This window comes from Protopterus annectens, chromosome 3.part0, assembly GCF_019279795.1.
Source record: "Protopterus annectens isolate FY-2018-M chromosome 3.part0, PAN1.0, whole genome shotgun sequence".
Classification (NCBI taxonomy): domain Eukaryota; kingdom Metazoa; phylum Chordata; order Ceratodontiformes; family Protopteridae; genus Protopterus; species Protopterus annectens.
Genome location: NC_056731.1, coordinates 1562474953 through 1562500150, shown reverse-complemented (window position 1 = coordinate 1562500150; position 25198 = coordinate 1562474953). Strand labels below are relative to the sequence as shown.

The 25198-nt window shown below is 37.0% G+C and overlaps 1 protein-coding gene across 1 annotated transcript in view; it reads right to left on the bottom strand.

Annotated features, from left to right (window-relative positions):
- Window positions 1-319: 319 nt before the first annotated feature.
- The window catches only part of LOC122797123 (vomeronasal type-2 receptor 26-like), a 93372-nt gene continuing 68493 nt past the window's right edge, over window positions 320-25198 (bottom strand). Inside the window, exons 3-4 of the mRNA XM_044065920.1 lie at window positions 16337-16460; window positions 320-1233 (exon numbers count right to left, since the gene is read on the bottom strand). Coding sequence (XP_043921855.1) covers window positions 320-1233; window positions 16337-16460 — 1038 coding nt within the window. The remainder of the gene's footprint in view (window positions 1234-16336; window positions 16461-25198) is intronic.

Here is a 25198-nt window from a genome sequence, read left to right as displayed (position 1 = left end):
GATCCAAAGGAAAATTATGAATTGGGGTGGTTAAAGGGCTTTGTTACACACTCCATGGGTGAAGACACCCCAAAAGGCCTCTACACTATAAGCAGGTAACTCAGAAGGTCAGCAGGTCTGGGGGAGAAAAAGTATACTAGGTGAACTCTTGAACTCCAGATGAAGTTAAACTATCTGGCTGAAAACTGTCTGAGTACTTGTTACTGAAGTGAAAGTTGATGCTAAAGAGTGAATTCTCTGGTTAGAGTGGGCTGGGAAAGCTGTCAGTATAACATACATGATGTTGACCTATAAAAAGAACTTAAAAAAATAGTTAGAATTATCTTCCCTGGGATGAATGTTTCCCTATAATGTATTGCCTTGTATTCATTTCAGGATGAAATACAATAATGTAACATTTAGGTAAAAAAATACAAAGTAACACACCCATGCTAGAGGACAAAATGGCAAATATCTCAACAGCCACCATGTACTTTCCTTTTGTGCTGAGATAGGCAGGGATGAAGGATAACCAGACACTTACAAACACCGCAATGCTAAACGATATGTACCGAGCCTCATTAAAGCTGTTTGGCAAGTTCCGAGACAGAAAGGCTACTATAAAACTAACAATGGCAAGCAAGCCAAGGTATCCCAGCATGCACCAAAAAGCAGTTACTGACCCTTCATTGCACTCGAGGATTATCGTTCCCATTTGTGATTTCATGTTCTCCTCAGGGAATGGGGGAGATATTGCTAACCACAAAGAAGACAGTGTGAGCTGAATGAAGGTGAGAATGAATGCTACAGTGTTTGGTATTACAGGCCCTACATACTTGGTTAATTTGCTATTTAGTTTAGTTGACCTAAAAGCAATAACAACCATTATAGTTTTTGCAAGGATACAAGACAGGCACAGTACAAAGCTAATGCCAAAGATTGTTTGACTAAGCAGACAATTAATTTTGTTTGGCTGGCCAATAAATACTAATGAGCAGAGAGAACAAACCATCAGTGACAAAAGAAGAAGATAGCTTAAAGTATGGTTATTTGCTCGGACAATAGGAGTGTCATTATGTTTGTAAAAGATGATGAAAAGTGAAACAGAGACCAGTGCAGAAAATACACTCATGCTGGCTAATGCTGCTCCCAATGGGTCTTCATAGGAAAGGAATTCAATACTTTTTGGAATGCAGTGATCCTGGTTTTCATTGGGCCAATCCTTGTCTGGGCATTTCAAGCATTCTGTTGAATCTGAATGGACAGAAAAAAAAAGTTTTAATGCATTTGTATAATGATTTACTGTTATATTAAGTGTAAGACTAAGCAAGCTGGTTCAAAACACTTTTATGACTTGTGTACATTTCTTCAAGATACAGTACTGATTTGTGGAGCAGTCACTCAACATGGATTGCACTGTTTTAATATGTAAATAAAACTAAAATGACTCGTGAGCAGATTCTATATTTTTTTCTTGCAAATACTCATTACTGAAACTAAAGAATTGCAAACATTTATGGACAAGTTCCAAAATCTAGTGTTGTACACATTTTAACAAATTATCCAAGAATGCCATACCTATCTTCAGTTTTATAAACTGGCATGGACTCTTTTAGATATCATGTCCATGTAACAAAACCTCACCAGGTCTGTTGCTGGAGACAGAGAAGTTGAACATCACCCCTTAGGACGCAGATGTCTGTCTAGTTATAGAGATACATTTTAAAACCATGGAGAGCACTCTGTTAGTGCAAGTCCGTAATGTCTTTTACACATTTAGGCCAGCTACTGTAATGGAAGGGACAAAAGGTAGAAATGTCTCAATATTTATCAAAAACAGTCACACTTCAAGATTGGTCAAACAGTATGATGCACTTGAGCTTCTCCATGTCTAACTCACCATAGGCAAAATTCCATACCATATCATTGCAACAACAAATCAAAGGGTAGCAATGTAACAGAAGTGGAAAAATATAATGTATAAGGAAATTTGTGCCTTTGCTTAAAAAAAAATCTGCTTACACAAATTCAAGAACAGATAGCTGAATTCTTTTTTTAGGCTGCAATTGCTAAATACCTTTGAGCACAAATAGTGCATACATTGGCAAATTTCTCCAAATTTCAGGATAACAAAAACAGAACTTCCTAGTACTATATATATTGGTCTGAATACATTCTTTGAAGTGTTGACTAACAGATCATGAAGGACAGTTTTAGTTTTGACATCTCAAGAAAAGTGAGCAGGAGCGACTGTCAGTGCTCAGAGCACAGGACTACAAAATGACAGCCCTTAAAAAAGCTTGTAATTTAGCTACTTTCTTTAGCTGCAGCTATAAAATTGGTATGAATCATTTAAAACAGGCTCTGAGAGAATTGTATATGATAGTCATTTGTGAAAGAAATGCAAACACTCCTGCTAGAGAAGGTGTGTAAGATGCCAATAGATTCAGGGAAGGCGAAAAGAAATCACTAAACAAGGTTACATTACTATGTCAGGCCACGCTAGCTATTGTTCAGAAAAATAAACATGCTAACATACTAATAAAAAACACCTAGAATTATTTAATGCATCACTATAGGTCAGAAAACAAAGATGTAATGAAAAAAAAACATTTTTGACTTTCAAAGTAGAGTTTTCTTTTAAACTGAAGCCTGTAACCCTATCTAACCATTGACCATTTAGGAATTATTTCAAAGCAAATCTCTTGCTACTGAATGATACCCTGGCAAAATTCAACCCCCCCCCTCAAACCACATGAATTCTACTGCTTATGCAGAGTTGCATACATAAACCCTATATCATCATGTAAACAGCTACAATAATGCAGTTTTACCCACCCAGAATAAGTACAGAACTGACTCAAAGAACAAACCACTCGGGTGTAATCCTAATATCAACAAGTTACATAACAAAATGAAGAAAACCATGACAAAACTAGAAAGTGAAATGTCCAGCAAGACAAGAAACCCCTCATCAAACTAAATAAGCAATGCAGGAGTCTTATTATGTCCACTAAAACCAAATTTGATGTAAAGATAGCCTCACAGGCAAAGGAAAACCCCAAGGCCTCCTTCAACTATGTATGCAACCTCAAAGGTAATACACAACAGTGTGCTTATCAAATTTCAAATGGAACCACTTATACCGAACTGTGGGATATAGCAAATCCACTGGTAGATAACTTTAGCTTCACTTTCATGTTCCCACCCAAAACCTCTCAAATGATGCTCTTGACCATAATTTTCTTGGCTAAATCCTGATTGGATAAACAACTTGTTCACAGATAGGACTCAGGAAGTCAGGCTAGGGGTATCTTCCTCCACAAAATGGTCAGTCACTAGGTTAGTGTCTCAGGGCTTGGTACTAGGGCCATTCCTTTGCGGAATCTACTCCAGTAGTCAAAGTCAATGTCAAAGGCCTCTGGCAGACCAAGTTTGTAGATGACTACAAGCTCAACACAATTGCAGAATTTCCTCAGAGACACAAATATCCTCCGAAAGGACTTTTATCAGACTAATAATTGGTACTAGAGCCATGGTCTAAAACTGAATGCCAATAAATGCATAATACTATCCTTCAGAAAGACAGTGACCCCTGGAAATTACCCGATAGAGATAATATATCTCTAAAAGTAGACCCAGTGGCTGGTGATTTAGAAACATACGTGGACAATGACTCGACTTTGACCATCATGTATCTACTGTTGTAAGTTATTAATTCCACAACTTATGTGCAAGGGGTATGGCATCCAAGTCCAAAGATGTCATTGTCTTACTGTACTCAGTCCTCATTAGGTCAATCATTGAATACAATGGTTCCTTCAGTATGTTTCTGACCAGGCTACAGCAAAAACTGGACCTACCACCAAGGTTCCCCACAAAAAGAATACAAGGTGTAAATGACATAGAATATGCAGAAGCCTTATCTTTATACACAGTCTCCTACAGACTACTGAGATATGATCTGTGTCTGCTTACAAGGCATCACCTGATCCAGTACTGATGAACTTCCTGCAAGTCTGTGAGTTTAACAGCATTACAAATAGCAGATTGAAGGACCTAAACCTCATTTACAACATAAATAGAACAGGTTGGAAGGACAGGTATGGTCTCAGACACAATTCCTTCTCTGGAACAGGCTTCCCATCCATGTGAAGTGGTGTTTGCACATGACCCTATTCAAATGTAGCCTGGATCAATGGATGGAGAGTCAGAAATTTACACCTGGACTGTTATGTATGTCCTTATTGGACAGAAGCAGTTTGTAAATATTTGGCCACCTGAACTTGAAGTATATGCCCCTTAGTAATTTATCCTGTCATTTATATATGGGAAAACACATCTAAGATTACAATTCACTATGTCACCCTGGTCAGTGGAGGCTGTGCCATTTACCACTAGTTCTGCACAATACTGAATGTTACCTTTAAGGTTCCTGACTTAGCTGAAGAAGGCCTTGTAATTGTCCTTATCCTGGGAGGCTAATCTGACCTCATAGTTTGCTTTGCTGGACTTTATTAGACCTCTTAGTTATTTGTTTCTTTTATCCATGAGAGTTGCTTTTTCTGATTTTGGCCACGACTTTTTTTTCTTCTGTTACATACCCCTTGTTAAGGTAATAATTACATCAGTGGGGTTTGTTTTTAGTGTAAGATTTGTGCTTACTTCTGGTAGGTTTGCAGCCTCAGTGCAGCCATTTACTTGTGGTTGAAATATCCAGCAGAGCTAGTAGTTATGGATGGATCCCAAAAGAGGCCATTCAAGAGGCCAGAGGATGCTGCTCACTTTGTCCAGTACCTTCAGACTACATCAGCTATAGACATTTCTGCTTTTAGCATTATCCTGCAGGGACATATGGGGTTCAGTCCAGCTTGTCAATCACACCAAACACTCACAACATCAAGAGATGGGTTGGTTAGGTAATAGAAGGAGAGAGAAGAAATAGCCTGATTTACCTGATGTGTCTGATCACTCACAGCTTGTTTCTGCAAGAGGAAGGGAGGGCATAGTGCATACCTGTGTACTTCCAGATTGTCCTTCTACCACAGGGGGACTTGATCCTGCACAAACTGCAGAAAGGCAAGAGTTTGCTGAATGGATATGTCTCACCAAGATATTTCTCCATCACCATTTTCCTTGGCTCAAATGTCTCAACAATCAGCTTCACTGAACAAGGAGAATAGCTCCTCTGCTACTTGGGCAGAAATGGTAGACTTTGATTCAACTGAAGAATGCAGCTCAGCTTTGGGAAAATGAAATAACTCATCACAAAGGTGTGATTGAGAGGGAAATGATCATCCTGTTGGGAGAGACCACTTAAGTACTTTTGAGTCCCAGAGACCCTCAGATGCAATGTGGGGGGTGGCTGAACAAGCTAGAGAAGCCATTCAATAAATAATTCCCTTCTGGTGAACTCAATGGTTTGTGTTTTAAACTCAAAAGGAAGGAAGCTTTGAAGCTGAGAGGAAAGGATTGGGTTAAAGTGGGGTGTGGTACAGTGAAAGAAGGAAATAAAAGAGGAGGAGGAGGAGTATTAATAAGAAGAACTTTACAGACACAGCTAAAAGTGTCCAGACAGGATGATGAAGGTAAATGGCTTATTTGAAGGTTTCAACATTTAGGACAGGAATGGAACTTGGGTGTGCTGTATAGACCTAATTTAGACTCCTACTTCTTTTTTGATATATATTTTTATGATACTTGGTTAGAAGTAATGTCATGTGGTCAATGAGAGCTTATTACAGGATACTTTAATGTAGTGATACACTGGGATTTTGAGAACAGTGGCATAACTAATATAATCTGAGAGCATGAGTTGTGATTAAATGTAGGCAGAAAGTGCAAGGATGGGTCGATATAAAGAGATGGAAACATCTTGGACTTGAGTCTTTTACATTTTCTAGAGCTGATGAAAGACAAGCTAGCTGTTTATACAGAATTTTAAAGAAAGATATATGGATCTCACAGATGTGTAATATCACAATAGGTGATAGACACCTTTCTGATTATAAGTACATAATTTAACTATTTCTTTCCCTTGCCTGGCAGTTTATTGAGTTAGGTAGAGATGGAAGCCTTCGACATGGAATTTACCCCAGAGAATTTAGGAGAGGTTACAAAGACTTTACTTGATTCTAGGGAATAATGTTAAATAGCTTGATGATACACTGGAGAACGCTGGGATGCTTTAAAATTTGTGATAAAGTGACTTTTAGTGAGTCCTGAGGGGATACTGGGGCAAATTAGAGGGTCATCAGACTAGAACATGGAAGGATCGGATGCAACAGCTGCAATTATTGTTAGACGGCAGCATTAGTTGGATAAATTGCACAGCAAAATATACTTTGGTCCAGCATATTATTTCTGGATTAAAGACAATTGAGGTTATGGCAGTGGTGAAAGGGTTGATTAGCAGGCAGGATATTTAGTGGTGCATGTCAGAAAAATCACAAAAATAGATAGCTAACAATAGTTAAGGATAAGAAGGGAAAGCATTCAATTAAGACATGTAGTAACGGCAGATGGCAGATTAACCATTAACATTGACATTAAAAACTTATCTATTGCTTGCTTTGAGAAAGCTGAGTTTTTTTATAGTTTTGAAAGAAGCAATTTAGATTGGGCAATCACTTTTAATTGTCTTTGAAATAAAATATCTAAGATGTTTAGTGAATTATTAGCGGAAGATGGTAGGCTTCAAGAGGTCTTAGAGGCTTGGTAAGTTGTAGAAAAGGAATAAAGTCCCAGACACTGATAGTATACTGGCAGACTTTTTCAAATCTTTTGCAGCTCTAAGTTTATAATGGATGTACCTTGACAGGGTTAAATCTTCATCTTTTATTAGGTAGTGATTGTGCTTATTGCTAAGGTAGGGCATCATAAACATAAACCCAGGAATTATAGACCTATATGTTATTAATGTAGAAGACAGAATATTGGCTATGATGTTAACTAAGAGGCTTCAGAGTTGTATTTCCTATATTTCCCATCTGGTTAACTAAGGACAGAGTAAGCTCATTAAAGGCTGTACCATGAAGGAAAATTGGTGGAGGCTTCAGGAATTTATATCGCTTTCCAAGGATCGGAATTAGTCACAAGCTGGGGCTATATTTTTCAGCATTAAAAAGGCTTTTGATTCTCCTGAATGGGTATTTCTCTTTCAGGTTTTGGAGAAAATTGGTATTGGGCCCTAGTATCTCTGCTGACAAGAACATTAAATATTAATTCAATTGCTCATTAATGGAATTAATTGGGAACTGACTCAGGAGTTCCCAATTAGTTGGTGTGCCAGACAATTTTTCCCTCATTCTCTGCATTTATTTATTTTGGTTATTGAAGTGTTAATGCAAAGGGTAGAACATTTTTAGAGGATATTAACTTTTGTTGGAAAATCTTTTGTGTGTTTGATGATGACTATATGCCAGATACTAGCAAACTGGACATAGTAATTCCAAGAATATACAACATTTTCAAAGACTTCAAATTTTAGTCAACATTTGAGTATAATTAGACTAAAAGTTTTCAAGAGCGGTTGTCATTAGAGAAGACTTAATTGCTAAAAAATATTTATTGAAGTATTTAGGTTACCAGACAGAGAATAGGAGGAATATCTTGTAGTTGTTAACTATGCAGACTTACCACAGCAAATTCAAAGTATATTACAGAGGTTGTCAAGACTGGTATACTGCCTCATAAAAAGGATCAACCTGATTCAGATGGTGTTTTTTATCAAAGGTTCTATGTGTTGCTAGGCATTCTCCCCTTTATGTAGAGCTAGGAAATGGCTTGATAACATTCTGCTTCTGTGTATGAAGTTTTTGTGGAAGGGTAGGAGTAGAAGGATTATGAATGATAGGTTAAGATTATCTAGGAAATGAGGAGGTTGGGGATGCCAGACATTTACCTGTATGCCATAGCTGCTTCCTTGCATTTATTATTTCAATGCTCAGATAAAGAATGAGTAGGATGGCAGAATAAATTTAATCATTTAGTATGGTTCTGATTTTTACTTGAGATGAAGAGTTCTTCTGAATTTATCCTTGAGGTCTTGAAGATGAGTTTATGGAACAATCCTGATATTAAAATGCAAAGCCAGATAGTTTGCTGAAAAAGTTGGAGTCAAAGAGGTGTAAGGATTCTGAAAGATTTGCTTTCAAAAAAGAAATGGTCAATATGATTTTTTTAAGTGGCAGGTCTTTAGACTTACGTCTGACCTGCTTAATGGAGTTTGGTTGCAGTATGAGCAATTGAAAGGTACTATTTCAAACTGGAAAGTGAAGGAAGATTTTCGTCCTCACTTTGATTTTTTCAGAGATTTGAGCAAATTGTATTGTACATGGAATAAACAGAATGGATAGAATGGTTGTATGTAGTCCACTTTATATGCTATGATCAATAAGCACAAATATTGAAGGGAAATGGAGAAACTTAGAGTAAAGAGGAAAGTCAAAAAGGAAGTTCATAGTTTCATGGATAAGTATTAGGCCAGCTGCCCTTGTGGACCATTTTAAGCCTAGACAATTTTCCTCAGTGAGAATCAAACCCTGTACCTCTTGTTTATGAGGTAAACATGCTAACTATAATGCTATCCCTGATCCACCCAAAATAGGGATAAGGGAGTTGTCAGAGCAGTTAAATGTATTTATCTCAAGAGAGGTGGATAAACCACCAAGTGGTACATATAGTCCCACACATGAGTCTTCCATATTTTGGGCATTGAACCTCCTACCTATCTATGTTACACAACCTAGAGTACACTGTATTAGTTACTAGTGCCACAGGAGAAGGGTTGAGTTTTTAAAGTCAACTTGGTCTTGTTGTTTTAAGAGAATAGCTCAAATGAGAGCCCTTCTGTTAATATGGGATCAGTACATGTGATTGCTACAAAGGTGGTATAGAACTCCATTGCAGATTTCTCAGACTACCTGATTAGGGGAAGGCATTTACTGGTGGTGTAGTTCAGTTCAAGCTGGTAATATTCATATGTTTTGGGAGTGCAGGAGTATATGATTCATTTGGCAGGCTCACATGTAAGAGTGGCAACAAATCTTTGGTAAACTAGTCCTGCATATATAGGAATTTGAATTAATTGGTATAGGATGGGAGGACTGTGACTGGGTTAAAATGAGAAAATTGTGCTCATATACATGGTGATGGGGGTACAGAGCTTGATATCTAAAGGTTGTAAGGGAGATCTTGTTTGGAACCTCACACATATTGCAATGAATAATATAAAAAGGGTCTATATTAGATCACCGAACACTTAGGTAAGTGAACAGTGATTAATCAACCCCATATAAGCGAAAGCTTACAAAACCAAACTGTCAGAACAGCGAATGTTTTCCCTGTTCCAAAAAGAATAAATAAATAAATAAACGAAAGCACATTAAAACATGAGATTAAGTGAGGGGCTTCACCCCCCCCCCAGCGTGGGGACCTACTTAAATATACCAACTCCAAGACCGTACTACAGTGCCTAAAACAGCAAAGTACCAAAGCAGCCAAGCAAATTCTTTCCCAGGGAAAGAATTCGCTTACATGCCACTTTGATATTTTGTAGTTTTGGTTTTGTCAGTTCGACCAAGATGCATTTGAAAACATGCGTCTTTGGTCTGCTGATAGGAACCCTATAAAAATGTATAATTGTTTTTGAATGCTCAATGTGATAGAAAGGCTAAAGACAAGATTTAGAATTCATGGGTAAAGATGCATAGCTTTTACATAATCATTATTTAAATTTATATAAGTTTTGTATTTTTGATGTCACTCCTGTATTAGTAAGCTAATGGGAAGGAGGATAGAGGAGGTTTTGTGATATTAATTAATTTAAGGCACTTTCCTTATGAATTTTTATTGGGCTCCAAATTTTAATTGTAAATTTTTGACAGTTTTTCATTTCTGTAGTTGTCCTATTTATCTTGTTTTGTTTCCTGTATTGTTATCGAACAGAGGTATTGTGATGTTATGTTTTTGTATGTGTGGTGGAAGCTTTCTTATGTGTGATATTAAATAAAAAATTGGCTTTGAAATCTTACTGTCTCATTACTCAGTACTAAACAGACAATTTATAGTTGCTGAACTAATATTTAGTAAGTGAGATAAATAAAAATGTGTCATCATATTGAGACATAAGATAAAGACAAATTTTGATTATATACGTAGTGCAGTTTTAAAGAAGTTACTATTTTAATGCATTTTGCTAAATTAGAAAGTAAGGACTAAGTTAGTGTTTGCTTTTATCTCACATTTCTTGAATTTGCCAATTATACCTTTTACCTAATATCCATATCTAGTAAGATGTGCTCATGTTAAAACATGACAGAACTTCAAATGACTTCTGCTGTTTTTACTGGCTCAGGGTAGATATCTATCAGTGCCTAAGCTTATTAAATGATAAGAAAATCAAAAATAATTGGAGCTCAGGTCAGACATCAGAAGGGAGACAAAAGGACAAGAATAATACAATTGCATGTGTTTTATAAAAAGGTTATAGAAAATTAGTTATAATTATTTATTTATTTATTTGTTAACCAGTTTAGTCCAACTGAGCCAAAAGCCTATTTTCAATTTTGACCTGAGTAGAAAAGCTCCAAATATACCTAAAACAGCACAAGTGCAAAACTGTACAAATTAAATTTAACAGTTGCATAAATTCAGAACTGTATGAATTAACTTTAACAATTGCATAAAACGTTTATACAAGATAAACAGATAGGTTATAAAGAACAAAGACAAGATTAACAGACAAGTTATAAAGGACAAAGATGAACATAAGTTCAAATACCTATGCAGGTCTATAGCAGAAAAGTTAATATCAATGTTACATAAAATGTATATACAATAAAGCTGCTGATAGTTTGTCGTTGGTCTACAAGAGGCTATATAAGCTGTATCCCTAAGAGCTATATACAAAATATATATATACAGAAGGCAATACTTTTCAGTTTCTCTAGAGTAGTCTAAGTTTTTGATGTGTCTTTTTAATACATTGTTGAATATGGAGGTCAAATTTTAATTGGTCATCAATTGTGGTACCCAGAACCTTAGTGTGTGATTCAGCTTTGATAATAGTGTTATCAAGAGATGAGATGGTGAAACTGGTTTTGTGATGGGAAAGAGATTTAGCAATGATGAGAAGGAGTTTTGTTTCAGGGTTTAGGATGGGTTGGTTATTGGTTAGCCATTTTTAGATGGTATGAATGAGTTAAAAGTTATAGAACGCTTGAGAGTGATGTTGTCAGAGAAGGAGGTAAGTGTAGAGTCATCAGCATATTGTATAATGGAGGAGGTGCTGCAGGATGAGTGGAGGTTGTTAGTAAGGATGTTGAAAAGAAGAGGCTCTAGAATAGATCCTTGGGGACATCTGTCTGGATAGGTAAGAAAGGTGGAGCAGGAGGATTTCCATCTGACTGACTGTAACATATAAGGTAGCTGGAGAAGCAGAGAATTGTGGAGGTAGAGAGGGTGCGATCTGATAGTTTGGTTAGTAGTTTGGAGTGATATATAATATCAAAAGCTTTTGAGAGATTTAGGAATAGACAGGAAACTAGTTGTTTTTTGTCTCTAGCCTCTGCAACAGTATGAGTGAAAGAAAGATGGGCTGTGGCAGTACTGTGATTTGGCCTAAAGCTGTGTTGAGTAGGGGTGACAAGGTTATCCTGAATTAGGAATTTGAGAAGCTGTTTATGTATGTATTATCTGAGGATTTTTGGGAGTGGTGAAAGAATAGCTATGGGTCTAAAATTAGAGGGATTAGTGGAGTTACCCCCTTTGTGTAGCAGTATAGTGTAGAAAGATTTCCAGATGTCAAGAACAGTAGATTCTTGGATTGATCTGTTTACAAGTATTGAGATAAGGTAGGCTATAGAGTCCGCTACGAGTTTAAGAAAGAGGGGAGGTAGGTTATCAATAGAGGGGGATCATGGTTTTAGTTTAAGTAGAAGAGATTTTATATAAGCTGTGACGATATGTGAAGAACAGAGTTAATTGCTAGAATTTGCATGTATAATGTCTTTTATTGCTGTAGTGTCCTGACCCGGTGCAAGATCAAAAGGGCTGTTACACTCTGGGTTTCTCTTAGCCTGGGAACCAGAGAGAAATGATGTAATCTGAAATGAGTCAGTAGTACTGTGTTATCAATTTAAGGACAGGGAGACTTAGGGCATTTTAACATTTGTCTTGAGAACATCCAACTCACCAGCACTACCTGTGCTCTATATGTAAGCTTATTTTAGATCTGTGTTTTCTCTTAGATATAGCTAGGAAATAGGAAGATTAAACTAATTGTTTTTCTGTATTGATGTCAGAACTATTCTACTGTATTATTTTAAACATTTTCCTGTGATCTTTGAACTCTTGACTAGCACTGTGTAGTAAGAAGTATTGTCTTGTGCTTTTATTATTTATTATTAAATATTTTAAACCTTTCAATGGTGGCTGTTTTATGTAGAGATAATTTAAGCTCTAGAATACATTGCATGTATATAGTGATACTGCCTAAGCCACCCCAAATAAGCCTTGCTGTTCAGTCACATGTACTAGTTGGATAATAATATTTCTCAGTAATAATTGGACAACCTTTGATAAGGGCTTTATGATTAGCTGATATTAGTGGTTGGTGGTGGTGATTACTACCTTATAGCCTGGACAGAAGTGGTGTAGCTGGTGAACCTGTGCCAGATTTCCCCAGGAATGTCTGTGTGTTTCTATATAACTCCTATCTCAAAGTGTGTGTGTGTGTCAGCTACTTGGTCAGGGACACAAAGCACTGGTTAGACAGAGAGGGTGCTGGAGGTTTTAGCTTGACCACTAGGCTGAGAACTGGACCCTATAGCTGTGCCAGTGGGGGGTCTTAACTGGGATCTGGAGAGAAAGGGAGAAACCAGCCCCAGACTGACTGTAATCTCTGTGTGCTCTTAAGGGAAATTGTACTTTACTATGTGTGTATTTGTTATCCTTCCCATAGTGGTGATGACTGAGGCTGGGAACCAGAGAGAAATGATGTAATATGAAATGAGTCAGTAGTACTGTGTTATCAATTTAAGGACAGGGAGACTTAGGGCATTTTAACATTTGTCTTGAGAACATCCAACTCACCAGCACTACCTGTGCTCTATATGTAAGCTTATTTTAGAACTGTGTTTTCTCTTAGATATAGTTAGGAAATAGGAAGATTAAACTAATTGTTTTTCTGTATTGATGTCAGAACTATACTACTGTATTATTTTAAGCATTTTTCTGTGATCTTTGAACTCTTGACTAGCACTGTGTAGTAAGAAGTATTGTCTTGTGCTTTTATTATTTATTATTAAATATTTTAAACCTTTCAATGGTGGCTGTTTTATGTAGAGATAATTTAAGCTATAGAATACATTGCATGTATATAGTGATACTGCCTAAGCCACCCCAAATAAGCCTTGCTGTTCAGTCACATGTACTAGTTGGATAATAATATTTCTCAGTAATAATTGGACAACCTTGGCCAGTGTATGGGTGTCACATAAGCAGTGGGGACTGGTTCAAGAGAAAAGGTTGTGATATTAGTAATAGTAGAAGATGTGGGAGCAGGATTGTTATTTTGGTAAGTGTGGGTTAGTTTTTGGATAGATTCAATGAAGTAAGTGTTTTTAGTGTGTCAGCTTCTTGAGGAGTGTTATTTGGGTAGAGGTTGGAGGTAGTAGGACAGCCATGACTGGATCAGACCAGACTGAGTGAGCACAAAAAAAATAAATCTGTTTTTGCCAGTAATCCAGGTTGGTTTTTAAAATCCCTTTGTTTTGGCCAGAGTTCTGTGCATATTTATATACATATATATAATTTAGCCAATCAATGGGTAGAACGTTACTTAACTATGAGAAGAAAAATGGGGGTCTAGCTTTATTGATGCAACCCTTGTTTAACAGCTAGCATACGAGAACTGGAGGGGGGTAGTGTGGCCAGTAGTGTGCACACCTTAAGTAAGTAGTCTGCTGAGAATACTTCTAGCAGAAATCCTACACTGTGGGCTGATGTTTTCTCTTCTTTAAAGATTTAATATGTAGAGGGGAAGGGATTCATTTTCACAACACTCCTAAAGACTGAAGAGCAAGACCAGGTAGTTACTGTGTTTAGGGTTGCAGACATGGTGCAGCAGTTGTAAGGACTGTAAAGGGAAAACAATAGAGAGAGAGAGAGGTTTATGAATAATGAAGCAAAATGCACGAGAGAGGAAAAAGAGGATATACAGAAAAGTTGCAATGAGAGAGATAGGATAGGAAGAGTGAGATGGAAGGAAAGAAGGAAGGTATGTATAGTGAGATAACATGCAGTACAATTACATTCTACTAAACTTGACTAAATTAAGCTATTGAGTACTGTACAAATATCTACTACATTTAGTACTTACAAAGGAAACAAAAGCATTCATACGATGAAATCAAAAAATGGCCACTAGTAAGGAAAATTAAAAAAACTGCAGTTATACCAAAATTCAGCATTCAAAACAGGTAGCACAGGATAAAAATGCAAATTCAGAGCAACCGGCAGACAGCCTTACTCTGTATCATCCACATTATCTATTTGGTTAAAGTCACTTGTACTATGTGGAGTGTACCATCACAATCATTAGCTTAAACCACATGCCGCAAGACACTTAGATAAGTTACAGAGCACAGTCCACCTTTAATATAAAGGCAACACTACAAAGCTGCAGGCATTTGTGCAAAGGTTACAGCTCAAATTCACTTTAACTATATGCAAGCTCATTTAGTACAAACCGCACTACAATACAACCAAGCCTTACCAGTGTATATGCAGCGATGCTTATATAATCACATAAAAATGGGAGAAAAGACCATCAGCTACTAACAGAAATAACATATCAGGTAAGCAACTACTAGGTTGGAAGGACGCTACGGACAACAACCGAGGTGTAGGTTCTATGTGCAGTTTTAAAACTGATGCCGTTAGAAGACAGGTATAAGTAAACTATGTTCATCATCAGAAGGAGGAGGGGCAGAAATTGATTAGACAGGTCCAAAGAGTATACAATTGGTTAACTGGTTACAGAGTTTTATGGAAATAACAGAGCAACAACCTGACCAGATCACACTGTGTGAGCACAAAATAAAAAAAAAATGTCTTTTTGCCACTAATCCAGGTTGGTATTTAAAATCCTTTTGTTTGGCCAGAGTTGTGCATATGTGATGTAACTAATCAATGGGTATAACATTACTTAACTATGAGGAAAAAAACAGGGGGGGGGGTCTATCTTTTACATATCAATATTCTTTGTGTTGTCAGCTATAGTTATTCAAATGGTAGAGTTTTAGATTACCTTCCCTCCCAGCATAATTGTGCTTGTTTGCTTTACATTCACATCATAATATCACCTCAGGAAAATATTTAAATGAGGTTAAAAACTGTATTTTAAAATGTACTTTATGAAAGAATGCAGAAGGGGTTACATTTACATGAAAATGTCAGTCAGGGTTATGGTTTTGATTGTCACAAGGTGTTAGTGATCACAGAGTTAGGGACATATAAAGCAAACTCAGAGATGTAACCCTTGAGGGTTTTTAGGAATAGATGCTGTCTGTTGCATTTATTGTTCATATGGACCATCATTTGTGATTATCTAGTTTTCCACCATTTTACAAAAGATATAAATACATATATTACTGAAAAATCTGTCTTTTTAACTACTAGAGGCTTGTGTGATGTGGACTAAGTAATGGTAGAGCCAGTGTAAGAAAACATCAATTTCCCATGGGAAAGAAAAATAATTTTAAGGCTTAAAATGAATGAAAGAAACTGGAAAGGTGTGACTTTTATAGGAAGGGTGGTGGCAGGATTAAGTACTAGGTTCCATGGGAGAAATGGGGTTTCTGGTAAGGACCACAGCCCATAATAGAAACTGGAGCACCAGTCCTGCTACAAGACAGATGTGTACCATCAGACTGGCCTCAGCCTTGCCAATGTTGCGCACTAGTGTGGGGTGGAATAATAAAAAAATTTGAACCATCTCAGAATGATGACTTATTTTGGTATGAGTCTTATCCGAAATGACAGTGTGTCTTAGTTTAGTCAGTTGGGGAATACATGAGTTATAACAACAATATAGGGACTTGATAACATAGGTAGAGAGGAGCAAGAAAAAAGCATTTGGTCTAAACAGCAGCACCGGTAATTTTTTTGGAGTCATGATTTAGAGGAAGGACTTGTTGATGGACAGATAGATGCAAATGGTGACTAGGTCAGTTGAGTAACAATGCTGCATCAAATTAAGGATTATTGTTAAGAAATATAGACATAATAAAAGAAAACCTCCAGACTTTAATTACCGTGCTTTGTATAGTTTAGAATGAGAAGGATTACTCACCGCTTGTATTGGTAATTTCCCCTTCAGCACATGGAATACAGATAAAGCAACAGATGGGTTGTCCAGTCATACTGGCTCTACGATGCCCCATTAGACAGTTTTCACTGCAGACTGAGACTGGGATCTGTGAAAAGCAATGGATAAAGTTCAACATCATAAACCTTTTTTTTTTGCAGGGAAATGAATGTCATATGAGATATGGGGCTTGCAGGATTAATCACTCTGAGAGCTCTGTGAAAATATCTTTGCTGTAAAAATAAATAACTATATACAGTATAACTACATATATATATATATATATATATATATATATATATATATATATATATATATATATATATATATATATATATATATATATATATATATATATATATATATATATATATATATATATATATATATATATATATATATATATATATATATATATATATATATATATATATATATATATATATATATATAGGTCTACTTTGAAACATCTAAAACCTGACATCTAATTTCATAACATTGAGGCCAGAACATCTAAAACCCAAAACGTCTAAAACTAATAACATCGAATTTCATAACATCAAACACTATAAATAACAGGAAAATGACATCCCCTCCACATATAATGACACCAAACTACCAAACACACTTTTTATTATGTTTCTCTGGGGGGCAAGCCCCCCTGCACCCCTTCCCCACACACCCCCATAAATTAAATATGCCAATGCTAAGATTGCACTACAGTGGGAAAAACTTAATTTGCTAACCCCACTGTAGCAACCCCCCCCCCTGCAGAAACATAGTAAAACGTGTGTTTGGTGTCATTATATGTGGAGGGAATGTTATTTTCCTGTGATTTATAGTGTTCAATGTTATGAAATTTGATGTTATGAGTTTTAGACGTTTTAGGTTTAGATGTTCTGGTCTCAATGTTATGAAATAAGATGTTATGGGTTTTAAATGTTTCAAAGGGGACCCATATATATATATATATATATATATATATATATATATATATATATATATATATATATATATATATATATATATATTTATAGGTTCATATGAATCCGTCGACAGCCGAAATATCGATGCTTACCTCATCGACACCAAAGCATCGACCGTTCAGAACATCGACAATCCAGGTAAGCGATTTTCCCCCTTACAGGACCCATGGTAGCACTTAGGACCCATGGTAGCGACTGTTGAGAATTTGCGTTGTCCATAGCGTCGCACTAGCGAAACAAGTGCTACCATGGGTCCTGTAAGGGGGAAAATCGCTTACCTGGATTGTCGATGTTCTGATCGGTCGATGCTTTGGTGTCGATGAGGTAAGCGTCGATGTTTCGGCTGTCGACGGATTCATATGAACCCATATATATATATATATATATATATATATATATATATATATATATATATATATATACATGCAGGTTTTCATCATGAACTGAATGAACTTAAGCTGCCCCAGAAGCCAACACAGTTATAAAATCATTTTTTATCTATGCAAGAAAACTAAAAAAAAAAAAAAAAAAAAAAAAAAAAAAAAAATTACTCACTTTTACTGACCTTATTCATAATGACATGTCATATTCTGACCCAATGCATTATCCATTTCCTTGCAAACAAATTTAGTGCCAACTTCACCTCAAGACTTCTATTCATAGTCCTAAAATATCTGAATCCATTATTCCCCAGATATCTCTAAAGATCATTTACTGAAAGGGCTAACCAAGGCCAAAAATACCTTATCCATGGATCCTGACAATATATCTGGCTGCTTAATTAATCGAGTTAAACATGCCCTTGCAGACACATTCATTAAACTGTTTAACATTTTTTGTCACTGATTTTGTCCCTGATGAGTGGTGCACTGTAATGGTGATGCCCCTTCATAAGGGTGGCCTTAGAACTGATCCATGATTATTAGGACTACCAGGCTTACAAGCCTTACAAACCATGGAAAGTATAATAACTGCCCCTGTAAGCTGCAATATCATAAATCTTATTAGACTTGACCCCAGTGGTCTGGCTTTGTCAAATGTAGAGCCTGTCTCTTTAATCTGGTAAACTTCTTTTAAATGGTTGTTAAGGCTTTGGATGGTGGCCTTGTAGTGTACATGGTTATCTTGATGTGGGCAAGACCTTTTCCATGCTAGCATAATAAAAATAAATAAATGCTTTAATAATCAACCTCTTTTCTAGTATGATGGACAGCAAACTAGCTGAAAACTAGAGCTCATACAGTTCAAGTTGCAGGTGCCCCATCAGAAAGTTTGAAAATGACCAATGATCCCTCAGGGCTTGATGCTGGGAACTCTCCCTTTTTGCATTTGCTTCTCAGGTATCTGAGCAGACAGCCAAGACCTCTGGTTAGCAAAGTTTATAGATGATTACAACTGGGGATTGTTGTTAAGTTTGCCTATGACTAACTCCCCCAGAATGAATTCTCCATACTAAATGCTTGCAGTACTAAAAATGGATTCAAATTAAATGCACAAATGTGTAGTATCATCACTTTTGGTGAATGCCCCTCGCCTCATTATATGGTTTACAACACACCACTACATGGAAATGTAGTTGGGGTGTAGGCAATAGGATTGAAACCGTCCTAGCTTTCCACAATCATGTGACAATGGTTGTTCAGAAATTATTTTAATTTATCCCAGTTAATTGCCAAATGAATATCATTGTGGCATAAGGAAGTAATCCCTCCCTTATACTCAGCATTAATCAGACCACTTATTGAGTACAACATCCATTCTGGGATTTATATCACTACACATATGAAGCAATTAAAACCACCCCAATGTTTGCTAACCAAAAAGATCACATTCTAAAGTTTAGTTACCAGGAGAGGGTGGAAGCTCCATCCCTTTATTCGGTGTCTTACAAATGATTGCATGAAGGATCTTACCATACCATTAGAGATCTGATTGTCATGGATCTCTTGTTTTTTTCACAAGTCCAGTATCTCCATATGTACTAAAACCAGGTACCTAAATTCTTAGCAACAGATACAGAAAATATGGTGAAGGGGCAAGTTAATAATCCAGCATATCCCCAACCTCTGGAATAAACTTCACATGCATGTTAAGCAGTGCAGCACACTATCTTCCTTTAGATGTAAACTAGGAGACTAGATAGTATCCACAAATGTACTCTTGGATTGACTGGTATGACCCACATGAGGAAAGGAGGTGCAGCATGACAGAGGGTACCGACAAGGTATGAAAAATCATGTGATGTGGTGGCCTTAGAATATATATCAATCTATGGGTCAGAGAAGTGCTGAAAAGGGAGTCATATGGTTAGTTGAAGAATGATATTAATGCAGTTCCCTATTTTATTTTTCTATTTTACAGACAAGTGAACCTCGCCATAAGGACCCATTTTCCATTACAGCCTACTTGCCATGCAAAAATAAACAAGAATACTGTTACAAATAACACCATTAGGTATAGCCAAATAAACACTGAACATGAATCTGAACTGTGTTAAATATATTTAGTTGCCATTCTGATCTCAGTCTCTTCTATCTGGACTATCAGTTACATTACACAACATAAAATTATGCAACTGAATGGACACAATTACATGAAGCTTTAACACTCATTACGTGGTTATTTTGCTAAAGATAGCAGGGTCAGTGATTTTTCTTAAAGTGCTTGTAAATGAGTTCCAGATTCCTAGACCTGCAAAGGAAATGTAACAGAGGTATGTGACAGTGAGTGACGAAGAAGGTCTATCTGCTTGGTGGAAATTGTGTAAGACTTTGAATTTACAGATAAATTTGTAAGTTTTTATGTTTTGTGCAGATATCTGAAGTGGTGAAGATTCATAGATTAATACATTTATGTACCAGTTTGGAAATTTTCTTTCTGGGTAATGAAGAAGAGTTAATGTGCAACAGCTAGTGTGACATAGTGACTCCCTGTTTTTTAAATGACCCATTGAAAAAATTCCAGCTTCTGTTCTGAGATGATCAAAATGTTTCTGGCAGGTGTATTCCATAACTAGAATTAGAATGCCTTTGGCAGATTTTTTCTGATCACTTTTATTACTGGATTAATCACTTTGTAGATAGAAATTAGTGAATGTATCCTACTTACAGGTTTATGTATGTGTTTTTTCAAGTATCAATGCAGTGCCCATCCATGGCTGGAGAATTTCAGTAAAGGTGACTTTGGTTCTTGTGGTGTTGTATGTTAGTCACTTGTACATCCTGGACATTGTAGATTTAGTCTTCTTAAGGTTCACCTGCAGTCCTTTTTGTGTAATCCAAGGCATAATTATGTTAGGCCCTCTCTGTTCTTTCTTTAAACTTACAAATTATATAGCTTGTTACAACAGTAAACAATTATTTACACATTCATATCCAGTCATACAATATAATGTGTGTATTATGCATTAAAGCATACCTGTTTTAATAAGCATATCTCCTTATAAGATATCTAACAAAACAGGTATGTTGGGCTGGGCTGGGCTGTTCTTCAAGGTCAAGGTAAACCAGTCTCATAGTACTGAATTTATAAAAAAAAATGCTGCATTGTGCTAAGCATGTTTGCCTGGCAAACGGCCACATGTAGGGTGTGTTTGATTCAGAAAGCATAGATGTATGATGTAGCCTGCTGAAATAACCTAACTGATCATGTTATATGCTAATGACTGCATAATGAAGCATTGTATATAATAATGAGGCGAAAACATGTGGTACAATTCAGAAATGTTTAAACTTCAAGCAACAGTGCTGTGCCTGGCTACACAAACTGATGCTCATGTTTGGGCCATATAAACCTTTGAATGATATTAGGGGTTGCCACAGCAATGTGAACTTAAAGCTGCACAAGGATGTTATATGAGCTACTGCAGCTGATGGTGTGTGATATCATTTAATGGAGTTGATTCGCTGCTCAGTGCTGCCTCCAGTTCCTGAGGTAGGATTCAGTAGTAACAGATTCCAGGTTGAGGAAGTTGGCAAGGAATAGGTTCATAGGTTAGTACTAGGCTAACTGCCATCACGAGCCATTGAAGGCCTAGCCAGTTATCCCTTGTGAGAGTCAAACCCTGCACCTTGTGTTTGTAAAGTAAACACCTTAACCATTAGGCCACCCTCCAAACATGCATCTCCAAATACTCAGTCATATCCAAAACCATAAGCTCCCCTCCCTTTTGTGTCTTTAACCACTCATGTTATGTTATACAATCCACCCTTTTCCATTGTCTGCCCTCTGTTTATCCAATTTTTCCTAAAACATTGTTTTTCCTCCTTCCTAAGTGAGTTACTCCAAAGACTTTCAGTCATGTCGTTCACTGCTACCTAACATTCTACTCTTACCTACCTGTTAAATCCCTGAATTCCTTCCCCAGCCTTCTCCTCTCAAAGATGAAAAGGGCACCTGCCCTACCAAACAGTTACATCCCACACATAAATCTCAACTTCACATGTATTTGAGTAATGTACATAAATCATTTGCTTCAATTGGTTATCCTAGAAAGTGTGCTATTTTGTCGCTTTATTCATGATTTAATTCCCAAAAATGTCTAAAAGAAATAAAATAACAAGATTATTTATATGAGAAGTTGAGAGATATGGTCCTATCCCTTCTCCATTCTGATCATTCCTGAATTGCTAACCTTTTGTTCTACCCTCTATTTGTTTCCTCATTTCATCTATGTCCTATCCTCTCATTTCAAACTTTTAATGTGGTCAAAAATTAGATAAACACAGCACACACACACAGCCAAAAATGTCTTAAAAATGGAAATGCCTATTTTTGTACTTTACATTTGGCATAAATCAGTGTTACTGGTCATCAATAACAGAGGTAAATTAAATTATCTTCTTCTTAATAGCAAAACCAAAGGAAATTCCTATGTATGCACAAATAATTTGTCATCAGTTGTACAGCTGAGCTGAGTGTCAGTGCACATCAGTAAGCAATTATGACATAAATAAGAATAAGGTAAGGTAAGATGATTCTGTTGTTTGTAATTGCTTCCATGGCTAAATATATTAAAAATGTGCCCCTGGATTCACTAATCCTCCGTGTAAGACTTAATAAGTCTTACTCTGAGGCTGCAGTTGAACGGTTTGATGTCAGCATGCCATGAAAATTCATGAGGGCACGCTGACTCAACCGTAACTCTTACATGGACTGAGTAGGAAAGCAGGGGGCGTGTTCGACTGCCAAGCAGTCTAAATGTGCACACCCCTGCAAGGTTATAAAAAGCAAAATGTCAACACACAAGAGTGAGTTTGCTCAAATGTACTTGCACCCAACACCACACTCACTGACAATGTAAACCCCCATCACATTTATATAAAGTAAATAATTCTATATATATTTTTTAAATCCAAGATATAGCTGCCCGTATTAGCGCGTGTGTGCACGGGTGTGCCCATTGCTTAGCTAGAGTTAGCAATTCTGACACGGAAGAGCATAAGAAAGAATGTTTATACAAATCATGCAAAACTGCAATAGCATAATGGTAAGGCATATGTACAAAGAAAAGGCATTCACGGTTCGAGTCCCACCACTCCCCTTCTTATTTATGTTTTAAATCAGTATTTGAAATAATACCAGACATATATGATTAAAATTCTATTAAAAGCAGTGACATGGCCAATGTATCAGTGAACAAAATATATATTTTTAAAGGACCCAGATAGCCTGGTGTTAAGCAACGTTTTACACAGCTAAACAGAGGTGCCCATAGTTTAATAGTGCTTTATCCAGCTAAACAGAGTTGCCCATAGTTTAATAGCATGTTACCCAGCTAAACAGAGTTGCCCATAGTTTAATAGTGCTTTACCCAGCTAAATAGAGGTGCCCATAGTTTAATAGTGCTCTATCCAGCTAAACAGAGTTGTCCATAGTTTAATAGCACTTTACCCAGCTAAATAGAGTTGCCCAAAGTTTAAAAGTGCTTTACTCAGTGCAATGTGTTTGCACAGACGTGCACGCTGTGCAAACCAGGGCACCGGGGAGCAACATAGAGCTAAGTTGCTTAAATGCAGCTACACCCCCTCGCCTGTCTAGACAGTTTTAAAATAAAAGAATTACAAGGTTTGAACCCAGGACCCTTTGCATCATAATCAAAGTACAAAACCACTAAGCCATGACAACATAGGGGAAGCAGTCACTATTAACATTCATAAACTTACGAATGGTAGTTTAACCATTACTAAGCAGGTCTGCAGTCAGACGAGAATTTTACAAAATGGCCAATCACAAAAAAGTGTGGGAAATGCAGCATATTTAAGCCCCATAGGTGGGAATACTCACCATAACTGATTGTAGCTCACTCCGCTCCCCTACACTACCCCCAAATTCCAACCACCCCAACCACATCCACACTTATTCCCACATAACCACACCTACTTCCTCTCCCACTAAACTCCACGCCTTCCTCCTTTAATTCCCTCCCCTGCACAACTTCCCTCCACCGCAGATCCCATCAACTCCTTACTCAATACATCACACATCCCTAATCTCTCTTACTACTAACCATAAATATCTCAAAATAACCCAAACATGCATCCAAAGTATACACTCTTCTCCATTCAAATACTTCTCTTACTTAACCTAACCTTCATCTACTACCTTAACTAGCCTAACAAGCTATCTCACTCCCCACTCTATCACACAACCTCCTCTCTCAACTTACTTCACCCCTACTCAGTCATACCAATATCTCATACACTTTACCCTATCAAACCCAATCTTTGCTTTCACTTCAAACTTTTTTCACTCAAAACTACTACCCACACCCTACCAAACATATCCCCTACAACCTCTACTATTTATGAAAAAAACACAAAAACCCATACTATACAATAAAGATTCTAACATCCCTACTTTTAGCTGGGGATGTACATCCTAACCCAGGCCCAAACACCTCCCCCCTTCATCTAAATCCATTCGACTAGCATCCCTAAATGCACAAAGCTTAGCAAACAAAGCTCCAAACCTTCATGCCTGGTTACACTATAATAAACCAGATATCTTAGGCATATCTGAAATCTGGTTAAAAACCCATATAAAAGATGTGTAGATAATTCCTGCCAACTACTCCATTATCAGAGCAGACAGAACCCAGCAAAAAGGAGGTGGTGTAGCTCTACTATACTCATACTCTCTATCCATTACTCCTTACAATAAAGATATTCCTCAATTCAACAATGCAGAATTAATAATAGGCCTACTTCGATTAAATAAACACAAAAATATATGCATAGCCTCACTCTACATTCCCCCTGGTGACAATATCCCCACACTGGAAGATATTCTCTCCTGGTTCTCTTCCAATATTTCTAACGAAACCATCATCATGGGAGACACTAACATCAATTGGTCCACCATTCAATCCCATACCCCCTCCATTAACATCAACCTGTACAACTTCACTCAACTCATCAACTCCACTACTAGGCTCTCTAAAGACTTCTCTTCTGGCAGTATTATAGACTGGATATTAGTCTCTCACCCCCACAACTACCCTGATAGTGGAACTCTTCCTGACTCCTTAAGCGACCACCTTCCCATCTTTGCCACATGCCTCTCTTCTTCCCTACAAGTTTCTCATCACTACATCACTTTCAGAGACCAAAAAAACTTAAACCCAGAAGCCTTCTCTAACTCCCTAAAATGCCTTAACTGGTACCCACTAAAAACTCTTCCCCTGGAAAGTGCTATCACTCACTTTAATTCCACTTTCTTAAACCTGTTAGATACACATGCTCCCTTAAAAACCAGAAGAATAAAAAACAAAACTACCCCTTGGCTAACTAAAAATACACTAACAACCATGTGACTAAGAGATAAAGCCTGAGCACGCTATCTGAAGCACAAATCTCCCACT